Source organism: Nicotiana tabacum, chromosome 17 (assembly GCF_000715075.1).
Source record: "Nicotiana tabacum cultivar K326 chromosome 17, ASM71507v2, whole genome shotgun sequence".
Lineage (NCBI taxonomy): Eukaryota > Viridiplantae > Streptophyta > Magnoliopsida > Solanales > Solanaceae > Nicotiana > Nicotiana tabacum.
Genome location: NC_134096.1, coordinates 77,080,309 through 77,106,977, shown reverse-complemented (window position 1 = coordinate 77,106,977; position 26,669 = coordinate 77,080,309). Strand labels below are relative to the sequence as shown.

The 26,669-nt window shown below is 37.8% G+C and overlaps 1 protein-coding gene and 1 long non-coding RNA gene across 3 annotated transcripts; one reads left to right on the top strand and one right to left on the bottom strand.

Annotated features, from left to right (window-relative positions):
• Window positions 1-489: 489 nt before the first annotated feature.
• LOC107797126 (uncharacterized) lies at window positions 490-2,716 on the bottom strand. Its single transcript, XR_001650605.2, has 2 exons — window positions 2,180-2,716; window positions 490-790 (listed from the first exon to the last, which is right to left on the bottom strand). It is a non-coding gene; the product is annotated as an uncharacterized LOC107797126 (long non-coding RNA).
• Window positions 2,717-3,130: 414 nt separating this feature from the next.
• Window positions 3,131-11,679, top strand: LOC107797132 (uncharacterized). 2 transcript variants are annotated; one of them, XM_016620006.2, is made up of 10 exons: window positions 3,131-3,595; window positions 3,745-3,807; window positions 4,723-4,807; window positions 4,892-4,960; window positions 5,208-5,280; window positions 5,500-5,548; window positions 6,392-6,474; window positions 6,559-6,628; window positions 11,264-11,349; window positions 11,460-11,679. In XM_016620006.2, exons 1-10 carry the CDS (start codon window positions 3,260-3,262, stop codon window positions 11,503-11,505), a joined length of 960 nt encoding a protein of 319 aa, XP_016475492.1. In that variant the 5' UTR covers window positions 3,131-3,259; the 3' UTR covers window positions 11,506-11,679. The 2 variants fall into 2 exon arrangements, with proteins under 2 accessions (XP_016475492.1, XP_016475486.1); XM_016620000.2 differs by having other exon boundaries at window positions 5,205-5,280.
• Window positions 11,680-26,669: the final 14,990 nt, after the last annotated feature.

Below are 26,669 nucleotides of genomic sequence, written 5' to 3'. Positions count from 1 at the left end.
GTAATTCTAAGAATAACAATATCTCCATCTAATGTAGGAATATCTTTTAAGTTCTAGCAAAGACAAATTTAATCGTTAGATATTTTGCAGATATTTTGCCGTGATAACAAAAGTCAAGGCCAATCATGATTTCATGTGAGAGTTATTTTGAAGAAACCAAATAATTTTATGATGCTCTTTCACGGATATAAAAAGGGGTTAGAATTCTTTAATTTATGATTATGATGAACAAATAACAAAATATATAGAACTATAACAAAGTTTTCTCGTAATTTAATTTGAGACGTCATAGAATCTATATATTTTTAATTAGTCAATTCAAATTATTTCCATTACAAACAGAAACAATGTCAATATTTAGGACGAGGTAGTTATTGTCACGTCCTAAAATAAGTGAACCATCCAATAGATTAATACTCACCTATGTGCCTAACGGGAGGATGCGAAAGCCTCTTCAAGTACAATCATTTTAAGATATAAAACAAGACATGAATAATATCTTTAAATAAATATTTTTCTTTGAAAGTGAACTTCATAAAGATAAAAAAAAGGTTCATTCATGCATGCCATATGAGTAACCATAGGATTACAACCCAAAATGAATAATACTATTGTCTATGGAATCTATATGACACAAAATGAAATAGCCAACCAAAACATAACCCGGTGGCTTAAAAGGATAATCATATAAATAAATTCTCCACGGTACGAGTGTGAAGTCTCACCAAAAGCGTCAACAGAAAATGTAGAGATGCCTAACCACGCAGTCCAAGCTGCTCATGTCCAGTCCCTGAAAACAGAAATAAAAATGTGGCCAAAAGGCCTAAGCTCCACATGCCTAGTACAAATCATGAACCGTTTCCCAAAAGAAAGTAGGACAAGACTTAAGAAGATATAAGATATGCAATAACAATTGATATAAGAAAGAAGCCTTCATATCAATTAACAATTTAGAAAATAAAATAAAATAATATGGTAAAACATATTTCAAAGTCTTCTTTTAGCTTTAATCTTTGCAAATCATATTAGATTTTTCATTTACCGGGAGCGTTATACCATCACCGATACGAAAGGAGGTCAACTAGGTTATGTACCTAGCGACAAGTATCATATACCCTACTTGCTCAGGTCGTCTCATCGTTGTGCCGCACGAATCGACTCAGCCGTGCTAATAAAGTAGCACAATAAGGTAGGTTCTACGCCTACACTGCCACATGTAGTTTCATGGCCTAATGAGGAAAAGTATCCAAGATCAATCTCGGTGAACTTAAGTAACTCCCAAAACCTTTACATTTATCAATGACGATATTCGTAGCCAAATCAACTATTTGAGAATAGTTAAATCCAAGATATTTCACAACTCATATATTTTCATTTCAAAATATTACAAGTGCTATTCCTCATTTATTTATTTTTAAAATTTGAATAATATTTCAAGAAAATAATATTCATTGCACTTAAATCTTTTATGATACAAGAAATGGCACAATCCCAACTCGCTCGTCCCCACAAGGTAGGACTCACATTTAGAAACTCAATTTAATCGTGTTACGATATGAGTTTGGAGAAAAGCTCTGAGGGTAATAAGTTTCAACGTAACTCAAATTTCTTCCAACCTTACCCCAATTGATCCAATAATTCCCACGAGTCACAATCTACATATACGAACTCACATAACTCAATAACGTGTCACAACAATACCAACTAAGTCAACTAAATATGTAACACTTAAGTCCAATTTCATAAGTTTAGCAAAAATCCTCATTTCATCATTTGAAGGTTAATCCTTGAATTTTAACTCCCACTCATTCATTAACCTTGTTATGGGATCTAATTGTTCCACTAGAAACTCAAAATAATATCGTTCAAACAAGACCCAACACTATTCATCATCACTACCAACCAACTCTTCAATTTCAGGATTAGCTTCTAGGGTTTCATGAATAAATGTTTAAGCTCAAATCTAACTTTATAAATATACTCTACTACATCCATGGAGTATAGTACATAAGATTGGAGTGAAGAAATTACCTCTTTGTCAAACCCTAAAAGTTTCAAGATTTATGTTCTTAAAGTGCTCTTAAGATTTTCTTCAAAGATCTATAATTTTCATATAATTGAAGAGTTAAGAGATGTATTTAATGGACCAAATCTACCAAGAAGGACATTAAATTCTTACCTTGAAAAAGTATTAATGGTAGAGAGCTCCCTTCTCTCTCTAAGTTTTTAAGAACCAACTCCCAACTAATAGCACAACCCTCCCCGTAATAACCTTTAAAGACATTTAGCAGATTGAAGCCACAATGGATGCGTCGCATCTCCATCGCGCGCATCCTTCTCATTCAGCAAATTTGGACGCCAGGTTTGACGCCTTCAATGCCGTTCAGTGCTTACTGATGAACTTTGCCTCATTTCATTTGTTTAGCCACTATGTCCATCTCATGCTTTTGATTTTTTTTAATCTTTTCACAATCATTTGCCACCACTATAACTTTTGTTCCTTTGTGTATTATTCAATTTCATGGTATTTAATAATTAATTCCTTGGGTCCCATAATGTGAATCTATTCCGGCCACTCCAAAAAAACTCAAACATTCGTCCAAACCTTAATGTTTGTGACATTAATATTTTCCTTTCCAGAGTTGTTAATAAACTTTTTAATTACCATTAATCCAACACTCATTCTTTGATAAAATAATTAAGTATTCTAATAACTTTGTTCCATTCAAATAACCATGTAGCTCGAGTTTAATTACAATGCATTCTCAAACTCAAAATTAGCCCAATTATTTATAAAAATTTACGGGGCTTTACAATTACTTAATACTAGTACTAATCACACAGATACTAATACTAGTAACATCTTAAAATAATATGTTACCTTGACACATTGAAATATGTAAATAAGAGTAAATTTTGAAGAAAAAAAATTAATTCTTTCTTGATTATGTAAGTTGACACTTATTTTGAATTAAAATAAAAAGATAAAATAATCACTTATTGTGGTCGAGGGAGTAATATGTAAGAACACAAAGTGAATTAACATTTTCGAACAAATTAAAAGAAAAGTACCAATATTTAACGAGGTAGTTATTTAAACCACAGGACGAGAAATTGCTAACAACGAAAAGTTGGAGCTAAAAACAGAAACAGCATAAAATTGAGGGATTAAACACAGTAGTAGAGCAGCACGGAGCAAAAACTTAAAACTATAGGGGGAAAAAATCCGACGCACTGATTAGTCCTCGTAGTGTCTCCAATGGACGAAATAGCCCCCTATTATCAGTACCACTATTATCAAGCTCCACCACCACCAGCCCCTCCTCCGCCACCCGGCACCACATTTCACGCGCCGCCGCCGCCGGTGGTGGTCCAGCCACTTCCTCTTCCTCAATACCACCACCCTCACCAACCACCCATCCCCACATATGCACCCTCTCCTATTTATCCTCAGCATTCGTACGACGATGTTCGAACTCTCTTCGTTGCTGGACTCCCTGAAGATGTCAAGCCTCGTGAAATTTACAACCTTTTTCGTGAATTCCCAGGATATGAATCTTCCCATCTTCGTAGCCAAATTTCTAGTAATTCACAGGTATTTTGTTAAATTTACTGCGTATTGGGATCTAAGGTTTTAACTTCTTTCAGTTAGTTTCAGTATCAGCTTTGCTCTTCTCATATTATGTGAGTCTGACATATCTGTTTTGCTAAGGATGTCTGACATATTGTTTGTGTTCCTGTCAGCCATTTGCTTTTGCAGTCTTTACAGATCAGAATTCAGCACTTATGGCAATGTATGAACTAAATGTAAGGCCAATATCTGATAACTTTTAATTCCGTGAGTTGTTGAACAAATGATTTACTTACTTCCTAGTCCAATGTCCATGTTCTGGATTATTGGGTATCCATGTACGGCCATTAGTTATTTTTCTTTTCTTTTCTTTAATGTAAGTAAACCCTCCACACTCTGGAGTACCAGACATTAGGTGATTTCTCAGGTTCAAAATTTAGTGGAGGCAAAAAATTAGGTGATTTCTTTCCATATTGCTCCGTCTTTGGTGAGCAGGTAACAGCAGATTTACCTAGTACCTATGTTGGTGGGATTAGTCGAGGTGTGCCCAAGCTGGCCCGAACACCACCTTAATAAAGAAAAAAGAAGATATTACATTTGGACACCATACCAAAGAAGGGTGAGGGATCTAATCAGGAGTGCGTATTACTTTATACAAAAGATAAACACATGCTTAATATGATGACTCTAATTTTTTGCTTCTTAGAAGGAGGTTTAGCAATAATGGGATCCTTGGCTGAGGAAAATCCAAACAAGAATGGAGAATGCTCGAAAATATTGAAGATGGAACCTTTGCCTCTGATCTCAAAATTGAATGAAGCTTAGTCTGAGAGGGGCCACATCTAATGTCATCTTATTTTTCACTTGACCTGTATGTTCTATGTTTTAAAGAACTAGTTCTCTTCTGTTAGACGTGTAACTTGAACTTGCCTGAAACATGGAGAACAACTGAAAAGAATGAGAGTAGTGCATAGTTCTGTTACCTTTTATAGACCATTTTGCATTAGACATAAAATAAATAGGTACAAATCTCTTCATTTATTCACATCCGATTGAGTATTTGGTCATGAATAAACAAAATAGATAATGATGTTAGGAAGGCATTCTCAAAAGAGGAGTATAACATGCTTTGCTTCTAAATGCGTGTCCAGGGAATGGTTTTTGACTTTGAGAAGGACTACAAATTGTACATTGAGCTTGCTAAATCAAATTCAAGGTCTAAGAGGTTACGGACAGGTCTGTTAGGAATAGATTTCTTTCGGTTGTAAATTACTGGAATTACTTTTCCTCAAGCCACAAATTCGTTTGATTAAACCACAGATGATGGGAAGCCTGTATCAGAGAAGAGGATTAAAGGTTCTGCTGCTATTTCCAGAGACAGTGGTTGTGGTATAAATCTGCCTCTATAGCATATTACAGTCTCTTCCTTTGGATTAGTAGGATACATGCATATAAAACTGAGTCTGTTGGCCATCATGTCATTTATATATAAACCAATTTGCTTGTGCGATGTTTTTTAGCCTGTCACATTTAACTAATTTGATGTCATTTAAGGATTGACTGCTCGTCAGTCACTGCAAAGCACTTTATCTAAATGCTCACTTCGCACATGTTTTGCACGCTTGGGCACTAGCAGGTGTTGGCAGCGTTCACATGCCTGGAATGGGTAACTCTGCTTACAACACGATTGGTTATCCACCCACACAAAGGTCATCTGCACTACTTAAGCACATTTTTGTTACTCCAAGTGATTCCTTCTGACTGGAATGCTCCAAGTACTTGTACTTCTAGCTGAAAGTCGAGCACCAAATAGAAATAGTTTCTCTATTCCATGTTCCCTGAAGTAGGGTATTGGATCTTAGTATTGTATTGATCTTGTGGATTACTTCTATTCTAAATTATATTTTTCTTTTTGTTTGGTGATTCAGTAAGGGAAAGTTTGGTGATAGAGTTGTGAATCAAGCTGCTTCTAAAACGGTAAGGCGTCTGATACATGGACAATCATTTGTTCTTCTGAATGTCGATGGTAATTTGGTTGGTTGTTCTGTTACAAGTTTGATCTATAATTTCAGCTTTTATTTGGAAAGTATTTTGCCAATTTTTAGTCGTATTCCTTTGAATTCTTAATTTTTTTACGGCTCTGTTTAGTCACTCATCAAGCATGTACTTCAAGTCCTTGTTGAATCTTGTGATAGATAAAATAATCAACATGTGTAAACAGGGGTTGTTGTACCATTAGTTAATGTATGAGCCTGTAATGTCTAGGTTTTACTCATGCTTTCAAATAATTTTCCATGTCATAAGGTGCATCATAACATTAAGATCAAATCGCTTTCTACAACTCTCCATAGTTTCTGTTGCAAGTGCAAAATATTGCAGCTTTGTAGATTATATGTTTTCCAGCTCTGTTAGATTTATTTTGTGGAATTGCTCTGGTGAATGCAAAGCACGGTCAATTTGCTCTCAAGGGGGTTAACATTTGGAAGTGCATCAAAGGTCTAAATCATTTAAAATAATATTCTCCTTTTTGAAGTCATATGAGCAAAAACAATGAGTGCAAATCCTCTATGAGATTGCTTCTTGGCCAACAACTAGGATATTTGAAGTTAAGTTTATTTCTTTTCTGAAGACTCAAATTGGTGCTTCAAATGTACACTCATGTCACATACAAGGACCATACTCTTAAACAGATCTTGTGCTACTTCTGTAAACTAGTGGCGGTGCTGCCATTCTTAATCTTGAATCCTCGCTTTATTCCGAGTCCAAAGCTCCTTTTTTGTTAATGTGATGATCGTTCATGACCGACCTTAAGTTCCACAGGCGGCTGATCCATGTCCAACAATCTTCGTTGCTAATCTGGGCCAAAGTTGTAATGAGCAAGAGCTGATTCAAGTATTTTCAAGGTTTTGACAAGTTTCCCTTTTAGTTCTAACCTCTGAAGTATTTGGTATACTGGATGGTTACTGTGCTTTCTTTGACATTGTTAGATGTCAGGGTTTTTTGAAGTTGAAGATGCAGGGCACATATGGAGCTCCTGTTGCTTTTGTTGACTTTCAGGTAAGGTTATTACTCATCTTTGCAGTGGCAGTTGCTCAACCTATTCCCACACATCTTCTGCGTGTCCTTTATCTTTTTCTAAGGGCATCTTTATCCCTTTACCAACAACTTTTTCTTTCTTCCCTGTAGATTCATTGCCCCCTATTTAATTTAGCTAAATCCTTAGCCAGTTAACAAGGAAATACTACATGTTTTATCCTGTTGTCTCAGCAATCTTAATAAGGAAGTTCAGATGCATCTCCTAATTAACTTCTTCAAGAAAACAGTAAGCACATTATTTAATCGATGCATTTTCATTCAAGTAATCGTTTAAATGCAGAACATCCAAGATTTACCGTTCTTTTATATTGATAAATTTGTCGATGAAAATTTAGTGCTTCCAACTGGTAATTCAGTTTTACTGTGGTTAGTGGTTAGCGCATTGGCATGATAATGTGCACTTTGACATTGTTACTTAAGGCTGGGGTTTCGCTAAACAGAGTACCGTTTCACCTGTTTTCATCTCCTCTATTTTGCTGTTTTGCCATCTTAGGTTCACCTCTTTGATTATTCTGGTAATTCTTTTCTTATTTTCTCTATTTTTTATTTTTATTTGGCTAGACTGGCTTTATGCGTGAGTTAAGAAGTATACTGCTGCAAGCTCGGTAACTTAGGAGTAGAATGTCAACTTTTATCTACATATTCACATGTAGTACATATATGGGCACCTTTTCTTTATGAAATAGCAACGTCGGAAAAGAACTACCACACATCGGCACAACGATGGAAGAGAACTGTTGTCAAAGAGCTTCATTGGGTGTGGGATGTCATCTTAAGACCTCTTGTTGTTCTTAGCGAAATGTATTTATCAATGCCCCACTTGGCTCTAGGATCAGGAATCTTAATGTCTTAAGACTGATGCTTAAATCCAAGCAACTGACTCTTTTGTTGCTCATGCTCCTGATGTTAAGATTTGGCGTTTCTAGGTTTATAGGAAGGTTGAACAACAACAACAATAACAAACCCTGTGTAGTCCCACAAGTGGGGTCTGGGGAGGGTAGAGTGTATGCAGACCTTACCCCTGCCTTTAAAAGGTAGAGAGGTTGTTTCCGGTAGACCCTCGGAAGGGGAAATAACAAGCAAACCAATCTGACAACCAAAGCGAAAAGACAAAACTAACACTAAGTAATGCAAACAAAAAACCGAAACAAGGCAACAATAAGAAATAACAACAATCTAGAGATAAAAAGAAGAACCCGAAGGACACTATGAGATGTATCAAAGTTACTGTGACAAACAAGGACAACACTCGGCTTCCTAACCCTCTACCTTTATTCTTAATCTCCACACCTTCCTATCTATGGTCATGTCCTCAGTCAGATAGAGCAACGCCATATCTCGCCTAATACTTCTTCGGCCTGTCTTTACCTCTCCGTCAGCCTCTCACACCTCTTAACCGGAGCATCAGTGCCTCTCCTCTTAACCTGCCCGAACCATCTAAGTATCGCCTCCCGCATCTTATCCTCCACAGGGCCACGCCAACCTTGTCCCAGATTACTTCATTTCTAATTCTATCGAACCTGGTATGCCCGCACATTCATCTCAACATCCTCATCTCAACCACCTTCATCTTCTGTACATGAGAGTTCTTGACTGGCCAACACTCCGCCCATATAGTATAGTCGGTCTGACCACCGCTCTATAGAACTTACCTTTAAGTTTTGGCGGCACATTCTTATCACAAAGAACACCGAAAGCAAGCCTTCATTTCATCTATACCACCCCAATACGATGTGTGACATCCTCGTCATCTCCCCATTCCATTGTATAACAGATCCAAGGTACTTAAAACTTTCTCTCATAGGAATGAATAGGAAGGCTGAACTAAGAGGTTAATTGCAAGGGGTCAGCCATCCATTTTGACACCCTTATGATAATTACCGGCGTCGTGTGAGATACCGTTAGGGGTGTTCATCAGTCGGTACGGTATGGTATTTAGTCATTTCGGTTCGGTATTTTTAGTATTCGGTTTCTTAAAATGCTATACCAATACCATACCTAATTACATTCGGTATGGTTCGTCTTTTCTCCTTTCGGTTTCAGTTTATTCAGTCCGGTAATTTCGGTTTATTTGGCTTGAATATTAACTAGTGTATAGAGCCATAAGACTGTAATATTTTTAATTAAAGTACTCAATAAAAACGTTCTAAGCTCACTTGACTATTGACAAAATCTTTTTCCAAAAGTATCAAGTATCAACTAAGAGAAAAAAGGGTACATAAAGGAATACATTTGATCATTGAAATTATCATGTTACTTGTTTAGAGTTAATTGTTGAAATTAGATAATACAACAAGGACTAATCCAACATATGCAACAACAATAAAAGAGTAACAGAGTAAGAAGCACCCTAAAACCGTTGAAACATTACGTTAAACTGCTCAACAACCTAGAGAGTAAGAATCGGAACCTGCATCCTACCTTGTTCCTCCATTTTCCTAAAGAAGTACATGGGCTTTACTGCCAATCTCAACATGAATGTCAAAGAAAAATATGTATCTTAGTATGTTAATCAATAATATGTATAATGTGTAATTTTATATATATATCAGTACGGTATCGGTATTATTTTTTTAAATACCAAATACCATACTTAATACCAAATTATTTTAAAAATTAAAAATATCATACCAAATACCAAAATACCGAATATCATATACCAAAATTTTCGATTTTGGTACGGTAATTCGGTGATTACCTTATTATGCGCTGCCCTAGATACCATTGTGTGGCATCTTTGCTTTTGGGCTTCCCCTCTTATAACTGCCACCACTATTCTCATTTCTCGTCTCTCGTTTCTAAAAGTTAACATGAGCTAACACTCATGCAATGTAAGGACCCTCAACTCTCAATGGGACCACCAACTGCACGAATCACTTTAACAAACCCATATTTACTCGATGGATAGCAGTTATTCTTTCAATCAACACAATGTAAAATTGGGGAGAAGAAAAAAACGCCCTTAGTGAAGAGGCATTGCACATTGTTTCAAATATAAATTAGGTAACCACCTAGTTGGTACTATCCCATATTTTGGGATAGGTGTTCCATAATTGATATGACTGGGAAGCATCTTAAATAAAGCAACATGGTGTACTATAATTGTTCTCATGCATCCTCAAACTCTTTACTGCTTTCTCTAGCTTATTCTCTGCAGCAAGTATTGCCTTATAAAGGCATTATTTAGCAGTGACTCCAACATGTTTTGCAGCTTTAGTGCATTAATTTTGATTTTACTTGGTTTTGAAGAACCTTAATTTGGGCATCTTCACCCTAAGGCCTGAGCTCTGCTTTTCAAAAGAAGCCTTCCTATGTTCCCCTAGATATTCATACATTTTTTTTGAGAATGGTAAATAATCTTTAACTGTGGCACAAAGTTGTGCGAGCTGTACAAGTGTTACCTATCACCCCTAGATAATCATACATCTATATGTGTTTTTCTTAATTGAAGAATTGATAATGATTTTTTACAATATGTTGAAGTCATAACCAGTTGGAAAGAGAGTAACTCTTTAAATGCATATAGCAGTCATTGAGATATATTTTTAGCTATACATGGATATCCCATTGTGTTATCTTTACCTTTTAAGCTTTCTCATAATGTCACCTATGGCATCTATTCAAAATCTCACTTCATACTGATGATGTATATTTCCCTAAACCAATCTTCCGAGCCAACCGATCCCAACCCCCCACACAACCCCTCCCCTGACCCAATAAAAGGGGTTGGTGGGAGAAGCTTCCACTGGCGGTACTGCTATTGGAACTTGGAAACGTTAACTACTACTTTTATCTTGTTTCTCTTCCCTTAGTTTGCTACCACATTAAGGTCAATAATCTGTTGCATATCGTAGCGGGAAATGAGGATGTTGATATAGATGTGTGGGCATACTAAGAAAAATAGGATTAGGAATGAAGATATTCGGGACAAGGTCGGAGTGGCTTCCGTGATGGACAAGTTGCGGGAAGTAAGACTAAAATGGTTCAGGCATGTAAAGAGGAGATGTCTAGATGCCTCAGTAAGACAGTGCGAGAGGTTTGCCTTGGTGGGTCTGAGGAGAGGGAGAGGGAGAGGGAGAGGTAGGCCAAAGAAGTATTGGGAGAGTTGATAAGGCAGAACATGACACATCTACTACTTACCGAGGACATGTCCCTAGATAGGAAGGTGTGGAAGTCGAGAACTGGGGTAGAAGACTAGTAGGTAGTCGCGAGTTTATCATTGTCTTCCCTGTAGTATGTGTAGCACTCTCGTACTCTTTATACTTAGATTTGTGCTATTACCAATTGTTTTGTTGCTTCAGTTTTCTTGTTATCTTGTTGTTGGTACTGCTTCGTGTTTCTGTTTCCTTTTCGTGGTTTATCCGTTATTGTATTTCTTTTCAACTATGCTGTGACTTTGCTTTTCCTGATCCGAGAGTCTATCGGAAACAATCTCAAGGTAGGGGTAAGGCTGCGTACATACTACCCTCCCAAGACCTCACTTGTGAGATTATACTGGGTCTGTTATTGTAATCTGCTGCAAATCAAGTTCACCTAAATACACAAAGAATAAACGGAGGTGAAACCTGAAATTGATATTACTAACCATGTTTCCAGGACACTGCCTGCTCAACTGAGGCATTGGGTCGTCTTCAAGGGACCGTTCTTTATTCTTCCACCTCTGGAGAGGGCATGCGACTGGAGTATCCTTTCCCAAGTCCCATCATTTATTCTTCCATCTCTGAACTCAACCCATTATTGTTTTAAATTCTTTCTGCTTTTGCATTACATTTTTCCTTAATGAAATGTTTAGATATGCAAAATCACGGATGGGAATGCGAAGTAAGAAGTCAAGGTAAAAGCTTGTGGACAACAGTCAGTAAAGATCTGGTGCAGCAATGACATTAACAAATTACAGTGTGTCATTTACTTGGTTGATTGTATTGAGAATGAGTAAAAGTATTACTAGTTCACATGTAATGTTCTTCAGTTTGGAGGTTGCTATGAACAACAGCATGTTTCCTTTGTCAAAAGTAAAATGTGCGAGTTATTTCCTTTTTTTCTTGTGCTGCTTGATGTCTGTTTCTCCATTGTCTCATCAACTAAGGAGCATAAGTTATTTGCAATTTAATTTGTACGGCAGTGACCGAGTGCTTTACTGCTCTACATTTTCTTTTTGAAATTTAATACATTAAATTAATATATTAGAAAAAGTTTTCTAACATTCACTTTTGCTAGCCCCAGTACTGTTTATTCTCTATTTTACTTTTTAATATCAGAGAAGTCAACATATTTGCTCATATGCTCCTAAACAAATTTTGGAGACACTACCCTTTTAATTTTTCTTTTTAAAGGTAAAACAGTCGGATTAGCATAAATTACTCCTCGGATGCCAGGAATATTATATGACGTCTTCTATTTGGAAAACTTATACTTACCTGGGATACCTTATCACGTTTGCATCAAAGCTAGTAACCTAAGTTACAAATGAAAGAAATGCACATTATAAAAAAATATTAAGTGATAAAAGTCTATAAATGACGAGTGTTTTACATTTAATTATTTGTTGTAGTATTGGGTGCAGGTAAATGGATAAAGAATCGCACTTATTTGGGTGACTGATTTCAAAATCACACGACCAAATACAACAAACCCATCAATCATTTGGCATGTGGAAATCCTATAGTAGTATCTGATGACTAATACATCGATTCGCTACTAATCATCTTTTGACTTGTAGGCAGGAGAAAGTTAGGAGAGAACATTAAAGTCAAATTGCTTCACATACCAAATCCCATATCTTTATAGTTGTCATTAGATGATAGGTTTCTGCTGAGAGCAGGAGCTCTGTAACTTTACTTTATCTGTCATTTTGCCTTTCTTTATTTGATACTACTACTTTATTGCCTTTTATCCGTTTGTTTCTCTCTGGGCAATTTATTGGCGAATTTGACTTCTTTTTTCACGCCATCTTTTTCTTGTTTTAGTCCATTTGCATGTGAGCATGCTTGTTGACCATTCTTTCCCCCTAATAGGAGGATCATATTTTTGTAGTTAATGAGAATCACTTCTGCAACTTTTTGCCATCGAGTCTATCAGGGTAGATATCGAATTTGAAGATTCATCAAAGTCGATTCTTTTTTGGTTTTACCCTTGGGCGCACAAACGGATTTATATCCAAATATATGGGCACATGTACCCATCTTCTCTCTGTTAAATTTAATATTTTATGTATATAATTTTTAGAATTACTTTAATATTATCTGCTGACACCCATGTTTCAAAGAGGCCAAATAATGCACCTAGTTAAATGCCGAATTATTTACCTAGAGGAGCAGAGATCAATTCTCATGTACTATTTTTTCTTATTTATTTAGTGGTGCACCCATATTATAAAAATTCTAGATTCGCCCATGTAATTGGGGTATTAACTTTAATTTGCTCGTGATTTCACAAAGTTCTGTTATTATATTTGTTTGACAAAAAATATAGATTTTTGTTCAACTAGTTAAATTTAAATAAAGAAGAGTAAATCTTAGCTAAATATCCTGAGGACAAAGCTATCAGTTTTATGGAAAATAACTTGTATGTTTGTCCGGATGACAATGAATGTAAGCAATAATAACATTGTTCAGTGATCCAAAAAGATAGGATATGGCATTAAATAATAACAAGTAGCAATAAATGACATTTAAGTAAATAGAAATGTATGAGTCACCCGAAAATGTGTGAGATCTATGGATATTCTCTCTGACAATGATGAATGATTGATAAGCCTTTGAACACTTAGATTGTTCTTGGATCTAGTGGGAATGCTAGACAAGAATTTTAGCAAAAAGGTTATTTTTGTATGTTTGTAATAATACCAGATTCTCTCTATAAAGTCAATGTATTTTTTTACAAAGGAATATCTCATGCCCCTATCATTGTGTCTTTTTCTATTTATAGGGAATATGTTCCTAGAAACCCTAATAGTACAGGTGTAGAAAATATTTACTACAATATTCCCCTTTGTGTCCAATCTTAAAACTAGTCGTTATAACTTTGTCTAAGATGCTCGACCTCGACCTTGAACTACGATGACTTCACGACCTTGATCTTTGATGACTCTTAGATCGCACCCTTCATCGCTTCGAGGCTACTTCGACCTGGAGCGAATCTTTATGGAGACCTTATTGATAGCACGTGGCAACTAACGAAGGCTATCATGGTGTTGACATGGCTCACCTATATCAAAGATATTTTTTGGCCCATACAGTTAGTCCCACCTCTTATCGAGGTCGTCCTCGCGGGAGAAGTCGATGAGTGGATAATGCCGTTTGTGGTCGACCTTACCGAGCTTGCTGTACAGGCCGTGGTCGTCGTAACGATCAGGCAACGTGGCTCTCTGAGGGTCGCACATTTTGAATTCTTTGAATTTCCCGGAAAGTATGTTGGAGCAATCCGGTCCAATAGAAAAAGTGACGTCTTGACGTCATGCGTCATGATGATGTTGTTTCCCGACGCGTTGCGTCGATTCACGCATGACCCTTGATTGGTTCTATCATTTCGATCTCCATGCTAATCATGGCCTACCGTTTCGATTCCGGTGCCCCAAAGTCTTATAAATAGGGGGTGGTTCGTTGATTTTGAAGCTTTTCCACACGCATTCTCCTTTATAAATAGAGTTTCTTTTTTTTTCTTCGCATAACCCCTTTACCTCTCTATTATTTTCTTTGCTTCTCTATCTCTTTCCGTAACAATGTCGGACCTCCCATCAGATGTCCATATGGAAGATCACTCTATCCCTCTAGATGCTGTTTTCCCTGACTAGGGGGAGGACGTCGGAGTTGCCGTTGAGGAGGAAACCCTACCTACTGTAGAGAAAATTGTACCTCGATATCCCGATGCTAAACCCGACCTCTGAAAGGCGCCAGAAATAGTAACGGAGAGGTTTAAATCTACAATGATGGTTGAGCGGTTAACTGAACTCAAGGCTAGACTCGGTCTACGTGGTCACGTGGACTTGGTCCCTGCAGGCGATGATGAGGTGCGAGTTCATCGTCCCGGCTTCTGCGCCCTTTGTGCATATCCATTCTTAATTGGATATTCGTTCCCTTTGTCGTCATTGATAGAAGAGTTATGCCGCTACTATAACATACGTCTGGTGTAACTCGTCCCTTATATCTTTAAAGTGGCCATGATATTGATGAAATTTGCTGAATTGACCGACGTTGACATAACAGTATGCCACCTGATCCATCTCTTCGCCCCTCATTTCTATCGAGGGACTTTGCTGAATCTTCTCCACCGCTGGGGGATATGTTTGGTGGTGAGGATGGATGACAAGGCTAGTCAGTATTTCTGGCTTGACTATTCCTTTGTGAGGATCGAGGACGTAGTGTCTGCCGCCGCAGGCTTTCTTGAGGCATGGAACCCTACTCGTACATCGGTGGAGAAAGGTATATCCGTCGGAGGTATATATATCTGTTTATATACCTTTTTATTTCCAATGTTTTCCTTATTGTGGGTCGGTTAATTGGCTTTCCCCTTTTTGCAGCTACTGCTCGACCTTTGCAGATGGTGACCCATATTGCCGATTGGGTTAGACAGATTCTTCCTCATACAACGAGGATACATGATTGGTCGGGTTTTTCTCAGAGATTTAGGCCATCTCCTACCTCGACAAGTAACATATTCCCTACCGACGACGTCTTGGTTTATTCGCATATGTCCGTTACCTTTGCTAATTTTTTCCTTTCTCGTTTTCTTTAGCTTCGGCCAGGGGGTCTACAAGGAGGTCGAGAGCTCCCACGCCCTCGTTCCGGAAGAGGAGGGCCACTACACCTTCAGTCTCCGCCCCTGCCTCAACTATGGCCGATCTTGCCTTCATTCCAATTAACCTGTCGTAATTTCCGCCTTTGTTTATGCTCCGGCCGTTGAGACTTCTTCCCCTCTTCTATATTCACTCATTGACGAGGACGATGAGCATTTGCCCAGTGACAGAGATCTCCAATCTCGAAAGAGGAGGTCTATGGATGTGGGTGATGGAGTCACTCTGGTCGTTGATACGGCGGAAGGGGACTTTTCATTGCGTGAGACATCAGTAATTTTTGTGAGCGATGATGTTGAACCGAGTCTCGAGGCTCCGAGCCCGGTAGAAGCCGATGTAGGCGTATCTCTTCATTCTAAGGGGATGGAAACCGAAGAGGCGGAAAATGACGTTCTTGACCTTTCGCGGCGAGAGGAGGCTTCAATCTTTCGGACAACCGCGGATGCTTCTCTATCTGCCGATGATAAGGGCAAAAACATTACTGAGGAGGACGACTAGTCAAATTTCGATGTCGATGCGGACGACCTGAGAATGATTGAAGAGGGGCTTATCCAGCTCGAAGTAAGATTAGATGGGTCTACGAGGACTATCGCAATCCCTATGGATCGTGACTTGTTGGTGCACACTGAGGAGGTAGTCCCTGGACTTGGTACTATCTTTTCTAAAGTTGAGGGTAAGACCCTTAAGGAAATAAATGACGGTGCCTTGTCGAGGAGCATTGCTCGCCTTGCTCTTAGGGTGAGTGTATGTGATACGAACTTTTTCCTATTTTTTAGAGCATTCAAAGTTCTGTCCTTTTTTTCTTCTATTTTGGTTTGCAGACGGTGATTTTAGAAATGGAGAGCGCTCGGAGGGAGAAAAGGTGTAAAGAGATCTTCGTGAAACTGAAAGATAAATACCTTGAGTATCGCGACAAGTATCGGGATCTCCGCAGTCTGTTTCGCAAGGGCGGCAATATGCGGACCTTGAGGGAAGATCTGAAGAAGAAGGATGAAGAGCTGGTGCAGACCATAGAGAAGTACAGCGTCCTCGAGGGGACGTTGAGAAGTAGGGAAGATGAGCTTAAGGTTAGCAGGGGCGTAGAGGCCCAATGCAGTGATCTTCAAGCTCAAGTGGTTGAATTGCCAGGGCAACTTGAAGAGTGCCGATTTCAGTTGGAGGCCCTCATCGATGAGATTGCCGAGAAAAAGAAAGGACTTGAGAAGGCGGAGTCCTCTCGTTTGGACGCTCGGAGGAAGGCAGAGATTGTTCGAGTTGGTGAATAAGACTCTTCGAGCCGAGCAGGAAAATGATCAATCGACGGCGAGAGCTAAGGAAGACCATCTCGAGGAGAGGATCGGGGATCTGGAGAAAGACAACTTCGTCCTTCATGATCAAGTGACCACTCTAGAGTCCGAGAAGGCTGTCACGACCCAACGACGGGCCGCGACGGGCACACGGTACCTTACTCAACCGAGTACCAACGTAACATATCTTTCGTATCATACTATCATAGGTAATTGAGCCGGAGAGGCTGTCGTGAGATAAGTAGAATAAAACATGAGGAAATACTCAATATAGGGTAATCCAACTTGATATAATGACTTATACACATGACGTACTGGCCTATAAGGCCATACTAGTATCTGTATACATGACATTTGTCTATAAGACTCTAAGAGTACATAAATATCATAAAGGTCGGGACAGAGCCCCGCCATACCAAACAATACATATTCAAATCATACTGACCAAATAGGCAACTCTGGAGCAAGTGGAGTGCACAAATACCTTCGGCTGAGCTGATAGCCTACTAGGAGAACTCTCAACCTGTCTATCGGGACCTGCGGGCATGAAACGCAGCGTCCTCAAGCAAAAGGGACGTCAGTACAAATAAAGTACTGAGTATGTAAGGAATGAACATCAGTAAATAAAAGTCATGAGAGAAACATGAAGTAAAGAACTCAACCTGTAATTCAGAATAGCTCTCTGAATCATAAAAAAATGTATAATGCCATGCATGTGCGTATAAATGCCATACCATGCATAGGTATATGCGTACATAACATCATCAAGCCTCTGAGGGCATCCCATCATATCATCTCAGCCACTGTGGGCAAAATTATCAACATATACCAACTGATCAGGCGGTGGTGCGTATATAACGCCTTAACCTTTTTCCATATCCCATATACATATAATATACGCGTATACAATGCCTTCTGGTCATGGGTCAATGTACATGTATAAATGCATGAAATGCATAAGAAATACATTAATAAGATTTCTCGAATATCATAAAATCAATATGCCTTTCAGACAAACTTTATCAAATACGTATTTTTTTGAGACCCACGAATAAAGTATATAATAATAATAATTCACATAGAGAATCAAGAATATAGACACCCCTAGTATTTCTATGAATAGATTTATTTATGAAAGTTGCGTATTTTGCTCGTTTCGTTTGTATCATTTGGATCATGCCAAAAAGAAAGAAGGTATAGCCTTAACATACCTCAAGTCGTCAGTGCAACTCAACAAACTTATGACAACTAGCGCGTCAACCCTATAGCAAAGAAATACGTGTACAATTTAGAAGGCGGTAGTATATTACATATCTCAAACGATAACTCGATTCTAAAATAAAACGGGCAACATTTCCCCTGATTTTACTGCTCCCTCAAGCCTACTATAGGCGAGATACAAACACAATACAATCAGCAACTCAAAACCAACCTAATAGGTGTTGTTTGAACTTGTTTGATTTTGGTCTTTTGCCAAGTAGTGGCTGATAGGTGTTCTTCGAGCTAGGTCGAACTTAACCTTTTATTAAATCGCGGCCGAGGGCCGATAGGTATTGTTTGAACTTGATCAAACTTAACCTTTTATTAAAATGTGGCCGATGGCCGAAAGGTGTTGTTCAGGTTAGGTCAAACTTAACCTTTTATTAAAATGCGGTCGAGGGCCGAAAGGTGTTGTTGGAGTTAGGTCGAACTTAACCTTTTATTAAATTACGGCTAAGGATCGATAGGTGTTGTTCGAACTTGGTCGAACTTAACCTTTTATTAAAATACGGCCGAGGGCCGAAAGGTGTTATCCGAGCTGGGTCAAACTTAACCTTTTATTAAATTGTGGTTGAGGGCCGATAGGTGTTGTTCGAACTTGGTCGAACTTAACCTTTTATTAAAGTGCGGCCGAGGTCCGGTAGGTGTTTTTTGAGCTGGGTCAAACTTAACCTTTTATTAAATCGTGGCCGAGGGCCGATAGGTGTTGTTCGAGCTGGGTAGAACTTAACCTTTTATTAAATCGCGACCGAGGGCCGATATGTGTTATTCGAACTTGGTCGAACTTAACCTTAACACAAAATGTGTTATGATAAACGTAAGTTTCTTATTACTTTGACGTTGTTGCTCTAGTTACATGATTGGGGAAAGTTACAGATTTTGGGCATTGGCTAGCATTCCAGTCCCAGTCTATCTAGTCCCTTCATTGTTTGACTTGGAGAGTATTGATGAGTCGGGAAATGAAAGAGAAAAACAGTCCTTACTTCGCACACTTTGACTCGAAGTGTCCTCTTTGTCGCCTCGTTAAAAACCTCCTTGAGAAAATCTTAATAGGACAAAACTCAAGTGAGGGAAAAATAGTACGACTTGGGGATACTTCTTCCTTTTAGAAGTTAAAGTATTTGAGGTGGCTGATGTTCCAATTGTTCAGTAATTGCTTACCTTCCATTGTCTCTAATTGGAACAAACCCTTATTTGCTTTGGCTGTAATTTTGTACGGGTCGTCCTAGTTTGTTCCCAATTTGCCTTCCCGTGGGTCTTTGCTCTCTTAAGTTTTGGCTTTGAGTACGTAGTCCCTGACTTTGAGTGGCTGGACCTTTGCTTTCTTATTGTAATAATGTTCTGCTTGCTGCTTTTGGGCGACCATCCTTATGTATGCCATATCTCTTCGTTCGTCGATTTCATCGAGTTCCTATCTTCTACTCTCATCATTACTAGTACCGTTTTTGTGAGAGTACCTTAGGTTGGATTCTATAACTTCAACTGGTATGACTGCCTCGGTCACATATACCAAAGAGTAGGGTGTCTCTCATGTGCTCGTCTTCGAGGTAGAGTATCTCTGGCCACAATCCCTTGGCGTCTTCGAGCATTTTCTTCATAATGTTTAATATGGACTTGTTAGAGGATTCGGCTTATCCGTTACCCACCGAGTGATACGGGGTTGAAAGTATCCTCTTAATATGCCATTCCTCAAAGAATTTGATAGTTTTCTTTCCCGTGAACTGGGGTCCGTTGTTGTAGCTGATCTCTTTGGGTAGGCCGAATCGATAGATGGTGTTTTTCCATATAAAGGTGATTATCTCTTGTTCGCGTATTTGGGCGAACGCTCATGCTTCCACCCATTTAGAGAAATAGTCAGTTAAAATCAAAAGGAATCGTACATTACCTCGCCCTACTGGGAGGGGCCCACGATATTCATTCCCCACTCGATGAACGGCCACAGAGAGGTGATTGAGTGGAGGTGTTCGCCTGCTTTGCGAATTATTGGGGCGTACTTCTGACATTGTTCGCATTTTTCACAAATTCTGAGACGTCCTTTTTCATGGTGGGCCAATAGTATCCGACCCGTATGAGGCACCTGACGAATGCTCGATTGCCGGAGTGAGCACCGCAATGGCCTTCATGGATTTATTTGAGGACACTCTGGGTTTGGTTTGGGCCCAAAAATTTCGCCAGAGGGCCGCCATATGTCCTCTTGTACAGGTCGCTATGGTGGATATTGTATCTGGCTGCTTGCATTCTTAATTTCTTGGCTTTTTTTTGTCGTTTGGGAGTGCGTCGTCCTGCAAATAGGTGATAATACGATTGCGCCAATCCCAAGTTAAGCTTACAGATCTTACATCAAGTTGGTTTAGCGATGAGTTGAGGAGGTGGACTACACTTTTATCCCCGGTCGTGATGCTTTTGGTAAACGCGGCCAATTTGGCGAAGCAGTCTACTTTAGCATTCTGCACGCGCGGTATCTGGTCGAGCTGGTATTCGCCGAACTCGAGCAACAGCTTACAGATCTCGGTCTGATATTTTTGCACGTCCTTGCCTAATGTCTCACAACTCTCGTTGATAGCGTTCATGAGGTTGCTAGGGAAATCACCTGTTACTTTAATCATCTCTCCTTGGTTACCTGCCATGTAGGTTTTTGTACGTGCAAAGAAAGAGAAAGATCTTGGGGTTTGTGAGGTTAGTGACTCACATTAATTGTACAAACCAAAGGAAACTAAAAAATTAACTACGAAATTCCCACAGACGACGCCAAACTGTTTGACCAGAAAGATAAATCTTGGTTCAACTAGTTAGATTTAAATAAAGATGAGTCAATCTTTGCTAATAATAATATCTTGACAAAGTTATTAGTTTTATGACAAATAACTTGTATGTTTGTCTGGATGACAATGAATGTAAGCAATAATAACAATGTTCAATGATAAAAAAAAGATAGGATATGCCATTAAATAATAACAAGTAGTAATAAATGACATTTAAGTAAATAGAAACGTGTGAGTCACCCGAAAAAGTGTGAGATCTGTGAATATTCTCTCTCACAATGATGAATAATTGATAAGTTGTTACACCCCGTACTTCAGATGTCACTATCATTATAGGATTATTTAATATAAGCTCAAAAAGGGCGAAATCCTTTTACACGGATAAGAAAGGTTTACCGAAGTTTTAAGTAAGTTAAGATGATTATGAGACTTATTAATCATGATTTAAATGATTTTAAAGTCATAATATGTCTACATATGATGTTTGGAAAAAAATCAGATTAAAGTTGCGGAAACACCGACTAAGGATTTGCCCTGTAACAGAGCTTTTTGAGAAATATATTTCATGTGTTATATGAGGTATTTTTGAGACATATTATATACCAAATTGAACGTCTTGGAATGTAGTTTCCAACGCTCTTAACTGTTCATTCATACGATATCCGGATAAAAAGATATAAGCGTCGGAAAATGGGCAAATCAGAGGGTGCCAAGCTAGTACCTTTTGACTTTTCAAAAGTTGTTATATTGTTTTAACTCGTCTCTCTCTCTCTCTCTCTCTCTCTCTCTCTCTCTCTCTCTCTCTCTCTCTCTCTCTCTCTCTCTCTCTCTCTCTCTCCCTCTCTTTCCCTCTCTCTCTTCAGTTTTGCACATAATCTGACCAGAGAACTCCATAAAAAATGGTCCTTGAGTTCTCTACAAGAGCTTCAAATAATACTAACATCCCGGGCATAAAATCGAGAAGCGATAACATCAGAACGATCCCTACGACGTAAGTATCGCTATATCGCCTCTCTTTTTCTTTGTAGTTTGAGTTTTGGAATGTATTTAATAGTTAATAAAAATTCCTAATTTATGTATTTAAGCTTTAGAATATCAAGAAAAGTTGATAAATTCATTTCCTAAAAGGTTAGACCTCACGGGACGGTGATCGGAAGCCGTGAGTTCGAGTTATTTGACTTATAGTGGACAGTTTTGTGGGCTGTTTCGTGTTGCTCTTGGGATGTCTATTGTGCTGCTGATTTATGGAGTTTGGAAGGATAAAAAGGGCGTGGAGAAACGCCACATGTGGTAGGGTAGTAGGTTGGTCGCTCGTCGTTGTAGTTACATGCTAATTGATAACTTGTTGATTGAGTGTATTATGGTATATTTGGGGGTTTTGTTGTATTGAAGGTCCCGGATTATAATTAGGTTGGTTTTGAGTTGCTGATTGTATTGTGTTTGTATCTCGCTTATAGTAGGCTTGAGGGAGCAGTAAAATCAGGGGAAATGCTACCCGTTTTATTTTAGAATCGAGTTATCGTTTGAGATACATAATCTACTACCGCCATCTAAATTGTACACATATTTCTTTGCTATAGGGTTGGCACGCTAGTTTTCATAAGCTTGTTGAGTTACACTGACGACTTGAGGTATGTTAAGGCTATCCCTTCTTTCTTTTTGGCATGATCCAAATGATACAAACGAAATGAGCAAAATACGCAACTTTCATAAATGACTCTATTCATAGAAATACTAGGGGTGTCTATATTCTTGATTCCCCATGTGAATTATTATTATATCCTCTATTCATGGGTCTCAGAAAAATATGTATTTGATAAAGTTTGTCCGAAAGGCATATTGATTTTATGATATTCGAGAAATCTTATTAACGTATTTCTTATGCATTTCATGCATTTATACATGTACATTGACCCATGACCAGAAGGCGTTATATACGCGTATATTATATGTATATGGGATATGGGAAAAGGTTAAGGCGTTATATACGCACCACCACCTGATCAGCTGGTATACGTTGATGATTTTGCCCACAGTGGCTGAGATGATATGATGGGATGCCCTCAGAGGCTTGATGATGTTATGTACGCATATACCTATGCATGGTATGGCATTTATACGCACATGCATGGCATTATAAATTTTTCATGATTCAAAGAGCTATTCAGAATTACAGGTTGAGTTCTTTACTCCATGTTTCTCTCATGCCTTTTATTTAGTGATGTTCATTCCTTACATACTCGGTACTTTATTTGTACAAACGTTTTTTTTGTCTGGGGACGCTGCGTTTCATGCCCGCAGGTCCCGATAGACAGGTTGAGAGTTCTCCTAGTAGGTTATCAGCTCAGCAGAAGGTGTTTGTGCACTCCACTTGCTCCGGAGTTGCCTATTTGGTGAGTATGATTTGAATATGTATTGTTTGGTATGGCAGAGTTCTGTCCCGACCTTTATGATATTTATGTACTCTTAGAGGCTTGTAGACAAATGTCATGTATACGGATACTAGTATGGCCTTATAGGCCAGTACGTCATATGTATAAGTCATTATATCAAGTTGGGTCACCCTATATTGAGTATTTCATCATGTTTTATTCTACTTATCTCTCGACAGCCTCTCCGGCTCAATTACCTATGATAGTATGATACGAAAGATACATTACGTTGGTACTCGGTTGAGTAAGGTACCGGGTGCCCGTCGCGGCCCATCGGTTTGGGTCGTGACATAAGCCTTTGAACACTTAGATTGTTTTTGGATCCAGTGGGAATGCTAGACAAGAATCTTAGCAAAATGGTTATTTTTGTATGCTTGTAATAAGACAAGATTCTCTCTATAAAGTCAATGTATTTTTTTCAAAGGAATATCTCATGCCCCCTATCATTGTGTCTTTTTCTATTTATAAGGAACATGTTTCTAGAAACTATAATAGTACAGGTGTAGAGAATATTCACTAGAATATTCTTCTTTATGTCATATCTTAAAACTAGTCGTTATAACTTTGTCTGAGATGCTCGACCTCGACCTTGAACTACGATGACTTCACGACCTTGATCTTTGCTGACTCTTCGACCGCACCTTTCATCACTTCGAGACTACTTCGACCTGGGCCAGATCTTTGTGGAGATCTTACTGATAGCACGTGGCAGCCGACGAAGGTTATCAGGGTGCTGACGTGGCTCGCCTATATCAAAGATTTTTTTGGCCCATACAATATTTCCATAATACTCTGAAAAGGAGAAACAATTTAGTAATTGGTAGGGGAAGGTGCGGGTTGTGCACGTGGCAGCCGAGAAAGGTTATCATGGTGCTGACGTGGCTCGCCTATATCAAAGATTTTTTTTTGGCCCATACAATATTTCCATAATACTCTGAAAAGGAGAAACAATTTAGTAATTGGTAGGGGAAGGTGCGGGTTGTGCACGTGGCAGCCGAATTCATATATTCACTTCAAAACAAAAACAGTAGAACAGAGAGAAAGAAGTTTAAATTATCCCAAGGGGGTTAGGGATATTTTACCTAGCTAGTAATATATATATATATATATATATATATATATATATATATATATATATATATATATATATATTTGGCTATTATTTTTACAACGGCTATACAGTGTTATTTTCTCATTGAAAACTGACACATAATATACATACATATTTTATTCGTACCGGATGTATATCTCTGCCAGCTACTTCGCGCTACATCTGCCGCTACTCATAATCAGAGTATTCTTGAAGATGCCTGCACATTTATACATTAAAATGAGTATCTCCCTCTTCGTTGTTATTTTATATTCGAATAAGAAACAAAAGGAGACAGATAGTATACGTAGTTTGTTCTTTGTCTCTATTGATATGATGCTATTAAAAGTGATAAGTTAGAAAGGGCTACAGAAGGCGTCAAACGAAACAGACATCTCAGTTTCAAACCTGATTTACATACCATACGATGCAAAGGGCAAATGCGGCTACGTATATCGATCAAACGACTACATGAAGGCATGTTTGGTTCACATACTCACTCCGTTTCAATTTAGATGAGGTAATTTGACTCACCACGAAGTTTAAGAAAAAAAAAGAATACTTTTAAAACTTGTGATCTTAAAAGCTTAAGGGGTAAAAGTTTTATGGGACCATGACATTTGCGTGGTTATAAACGTTTCTCATTAAGGATAAAATAGATAAAATAAATAGTTTAAAGTTAAATTATTTCTAAATTTAAAAATATATCATTTATTTTGGAACAAACTAATTTTTTTTATCTCGCATAGTATGATGCACAAACGCCTATAACTTAATGCGGACTATTTAATACCGTGGACTACACTATATTAATTACATGTATATTATTTTTTATTATACGATCAACCAAAAATTGCACTCATTAATTACGTAAAGACTATTTTTTTTACACAATTAATCATATGCGTTATTATTTTATGCGATAATTTATGTTGTGATTGATTATACCAATACGATCAATGAAACGATCCGAGGTGTATATGGGGCAAAGTTTAAGACCATATGGATAGAAATTTGAAGACAAAGTACAATAAGTACCAATTCTTTTTTCTTGAACCAAATGGGAGACAGAGTGGCAGTACACCCATGATTAAGCTTTGAAGCATAGGAATCTCCGACCACACCAATTAAGCGCCAAATAATTTGGATAAGGGCAAAACAGTCACTTCACAAAAATCGTTATTGCTTGGCGGGGGCAGTTTTGGAAGTCCAAGTCACAACACTATCTATTCCATCCACCGACCACCGACCTAACTCTCCCACCACTGTTTTTAAATTCCCTAAATTACCCAAACACATAAATTCCTACTGGAGTATTACATAAACAACAAAATTATTAATTCCAACCATATAATATAATAATATTAACAATCTCATTGAATTATTGTAATCATCATCTTTCCTTCTACTTTCAGATATTATCTATATTTAACTTCCGTTATAATATCGGATCAAATTTATCCTTACCGTTATACTATTGGGTCAAATTTATCCCTACAATAAGTAAACTTTTAAAAATTACCCTTCAGTCCGTCAGGTGACCCAGAATCTCCCAAATCATTTTAATTAAGTTACTGATTCTGCTTCCTTTTTTACTATTTTCAAAATAATTGGCATTTACCTGCTATCTGAATTGGAGGAAAAAAAAATTAAATAATACAATTGTTAATAAATAAAGTATAGTTATTTGAAAAATCTAAATTAGGTAGCTTTTCTAAATTCTAAAAATATTTACAATATCCCAATTTTAATGAATTCGTTGCACCAAATGTATGGGGACTTTGCAAGTATTAGTGATTGAAGTTGAAGTTTCTCGGAGACTTTACATTGCCGAATTCAACTTTGCTTTAATCAAATGCCTACACATTGTGCACTCTTAAGTTAGTCGATCGAACTCTATACTAACCATACAATAATAAAATATATTTGAATATAATACATGTGCATACATGATGATCAGCTGCATATAATTCACAATAAATAGACTCACTGGATTCTACAGTGTGTATATGGTTGGAAAAAAAAACTTTAAACCAAATCCAAAACTATTATTACAAGAAGAAAAGTGGGTGCATTGGTAATTAAAAATATTCATGAATAATTTGTATAGTCTAGTAACATATCAATAGTAATTTCTGAAAATAGTGGAGCAAGAAGAATAACAAGTGATTTAAATAAAAGAAACTCGGAGATTTTGAATTACTTAACACATCAAAGGATAATTTTTAAATGTTTGCTGATGATATGGATAAATTTGGCCAGATAATATAATAGTATGAATAAATTTAGCCGGATAATATAATTGAGGTTAAATGTAGATAATATTTTAAAGTGGAGGGGGGCATATTTCGCCCTTTTCCCTTGAATTATTGTAATCATCG

Coding starts and splice junctions, on each gene's coding strand:
- LOC107797132 (XM_016620000.2), top strand. CDS start 3,260: ATGGACGAAATAGCCCCCTATTATCAGTACCACTATTATCAAGCTCCA. Junction 3,596..3,744: donor AAATTTCTAGTAATTCACAG/GTATTTTGTTAA, acceptor TGTTCCTGTCAG/CCATTTGCTTTTGCAGTCTT. Junction 3,808..4,722: donor TGGCAATGTATGAACTAAAT/GTAAGGCCAATA, acceptor ATGCGTGTCCAG/GGAATGGTTTTTGACTTTGA.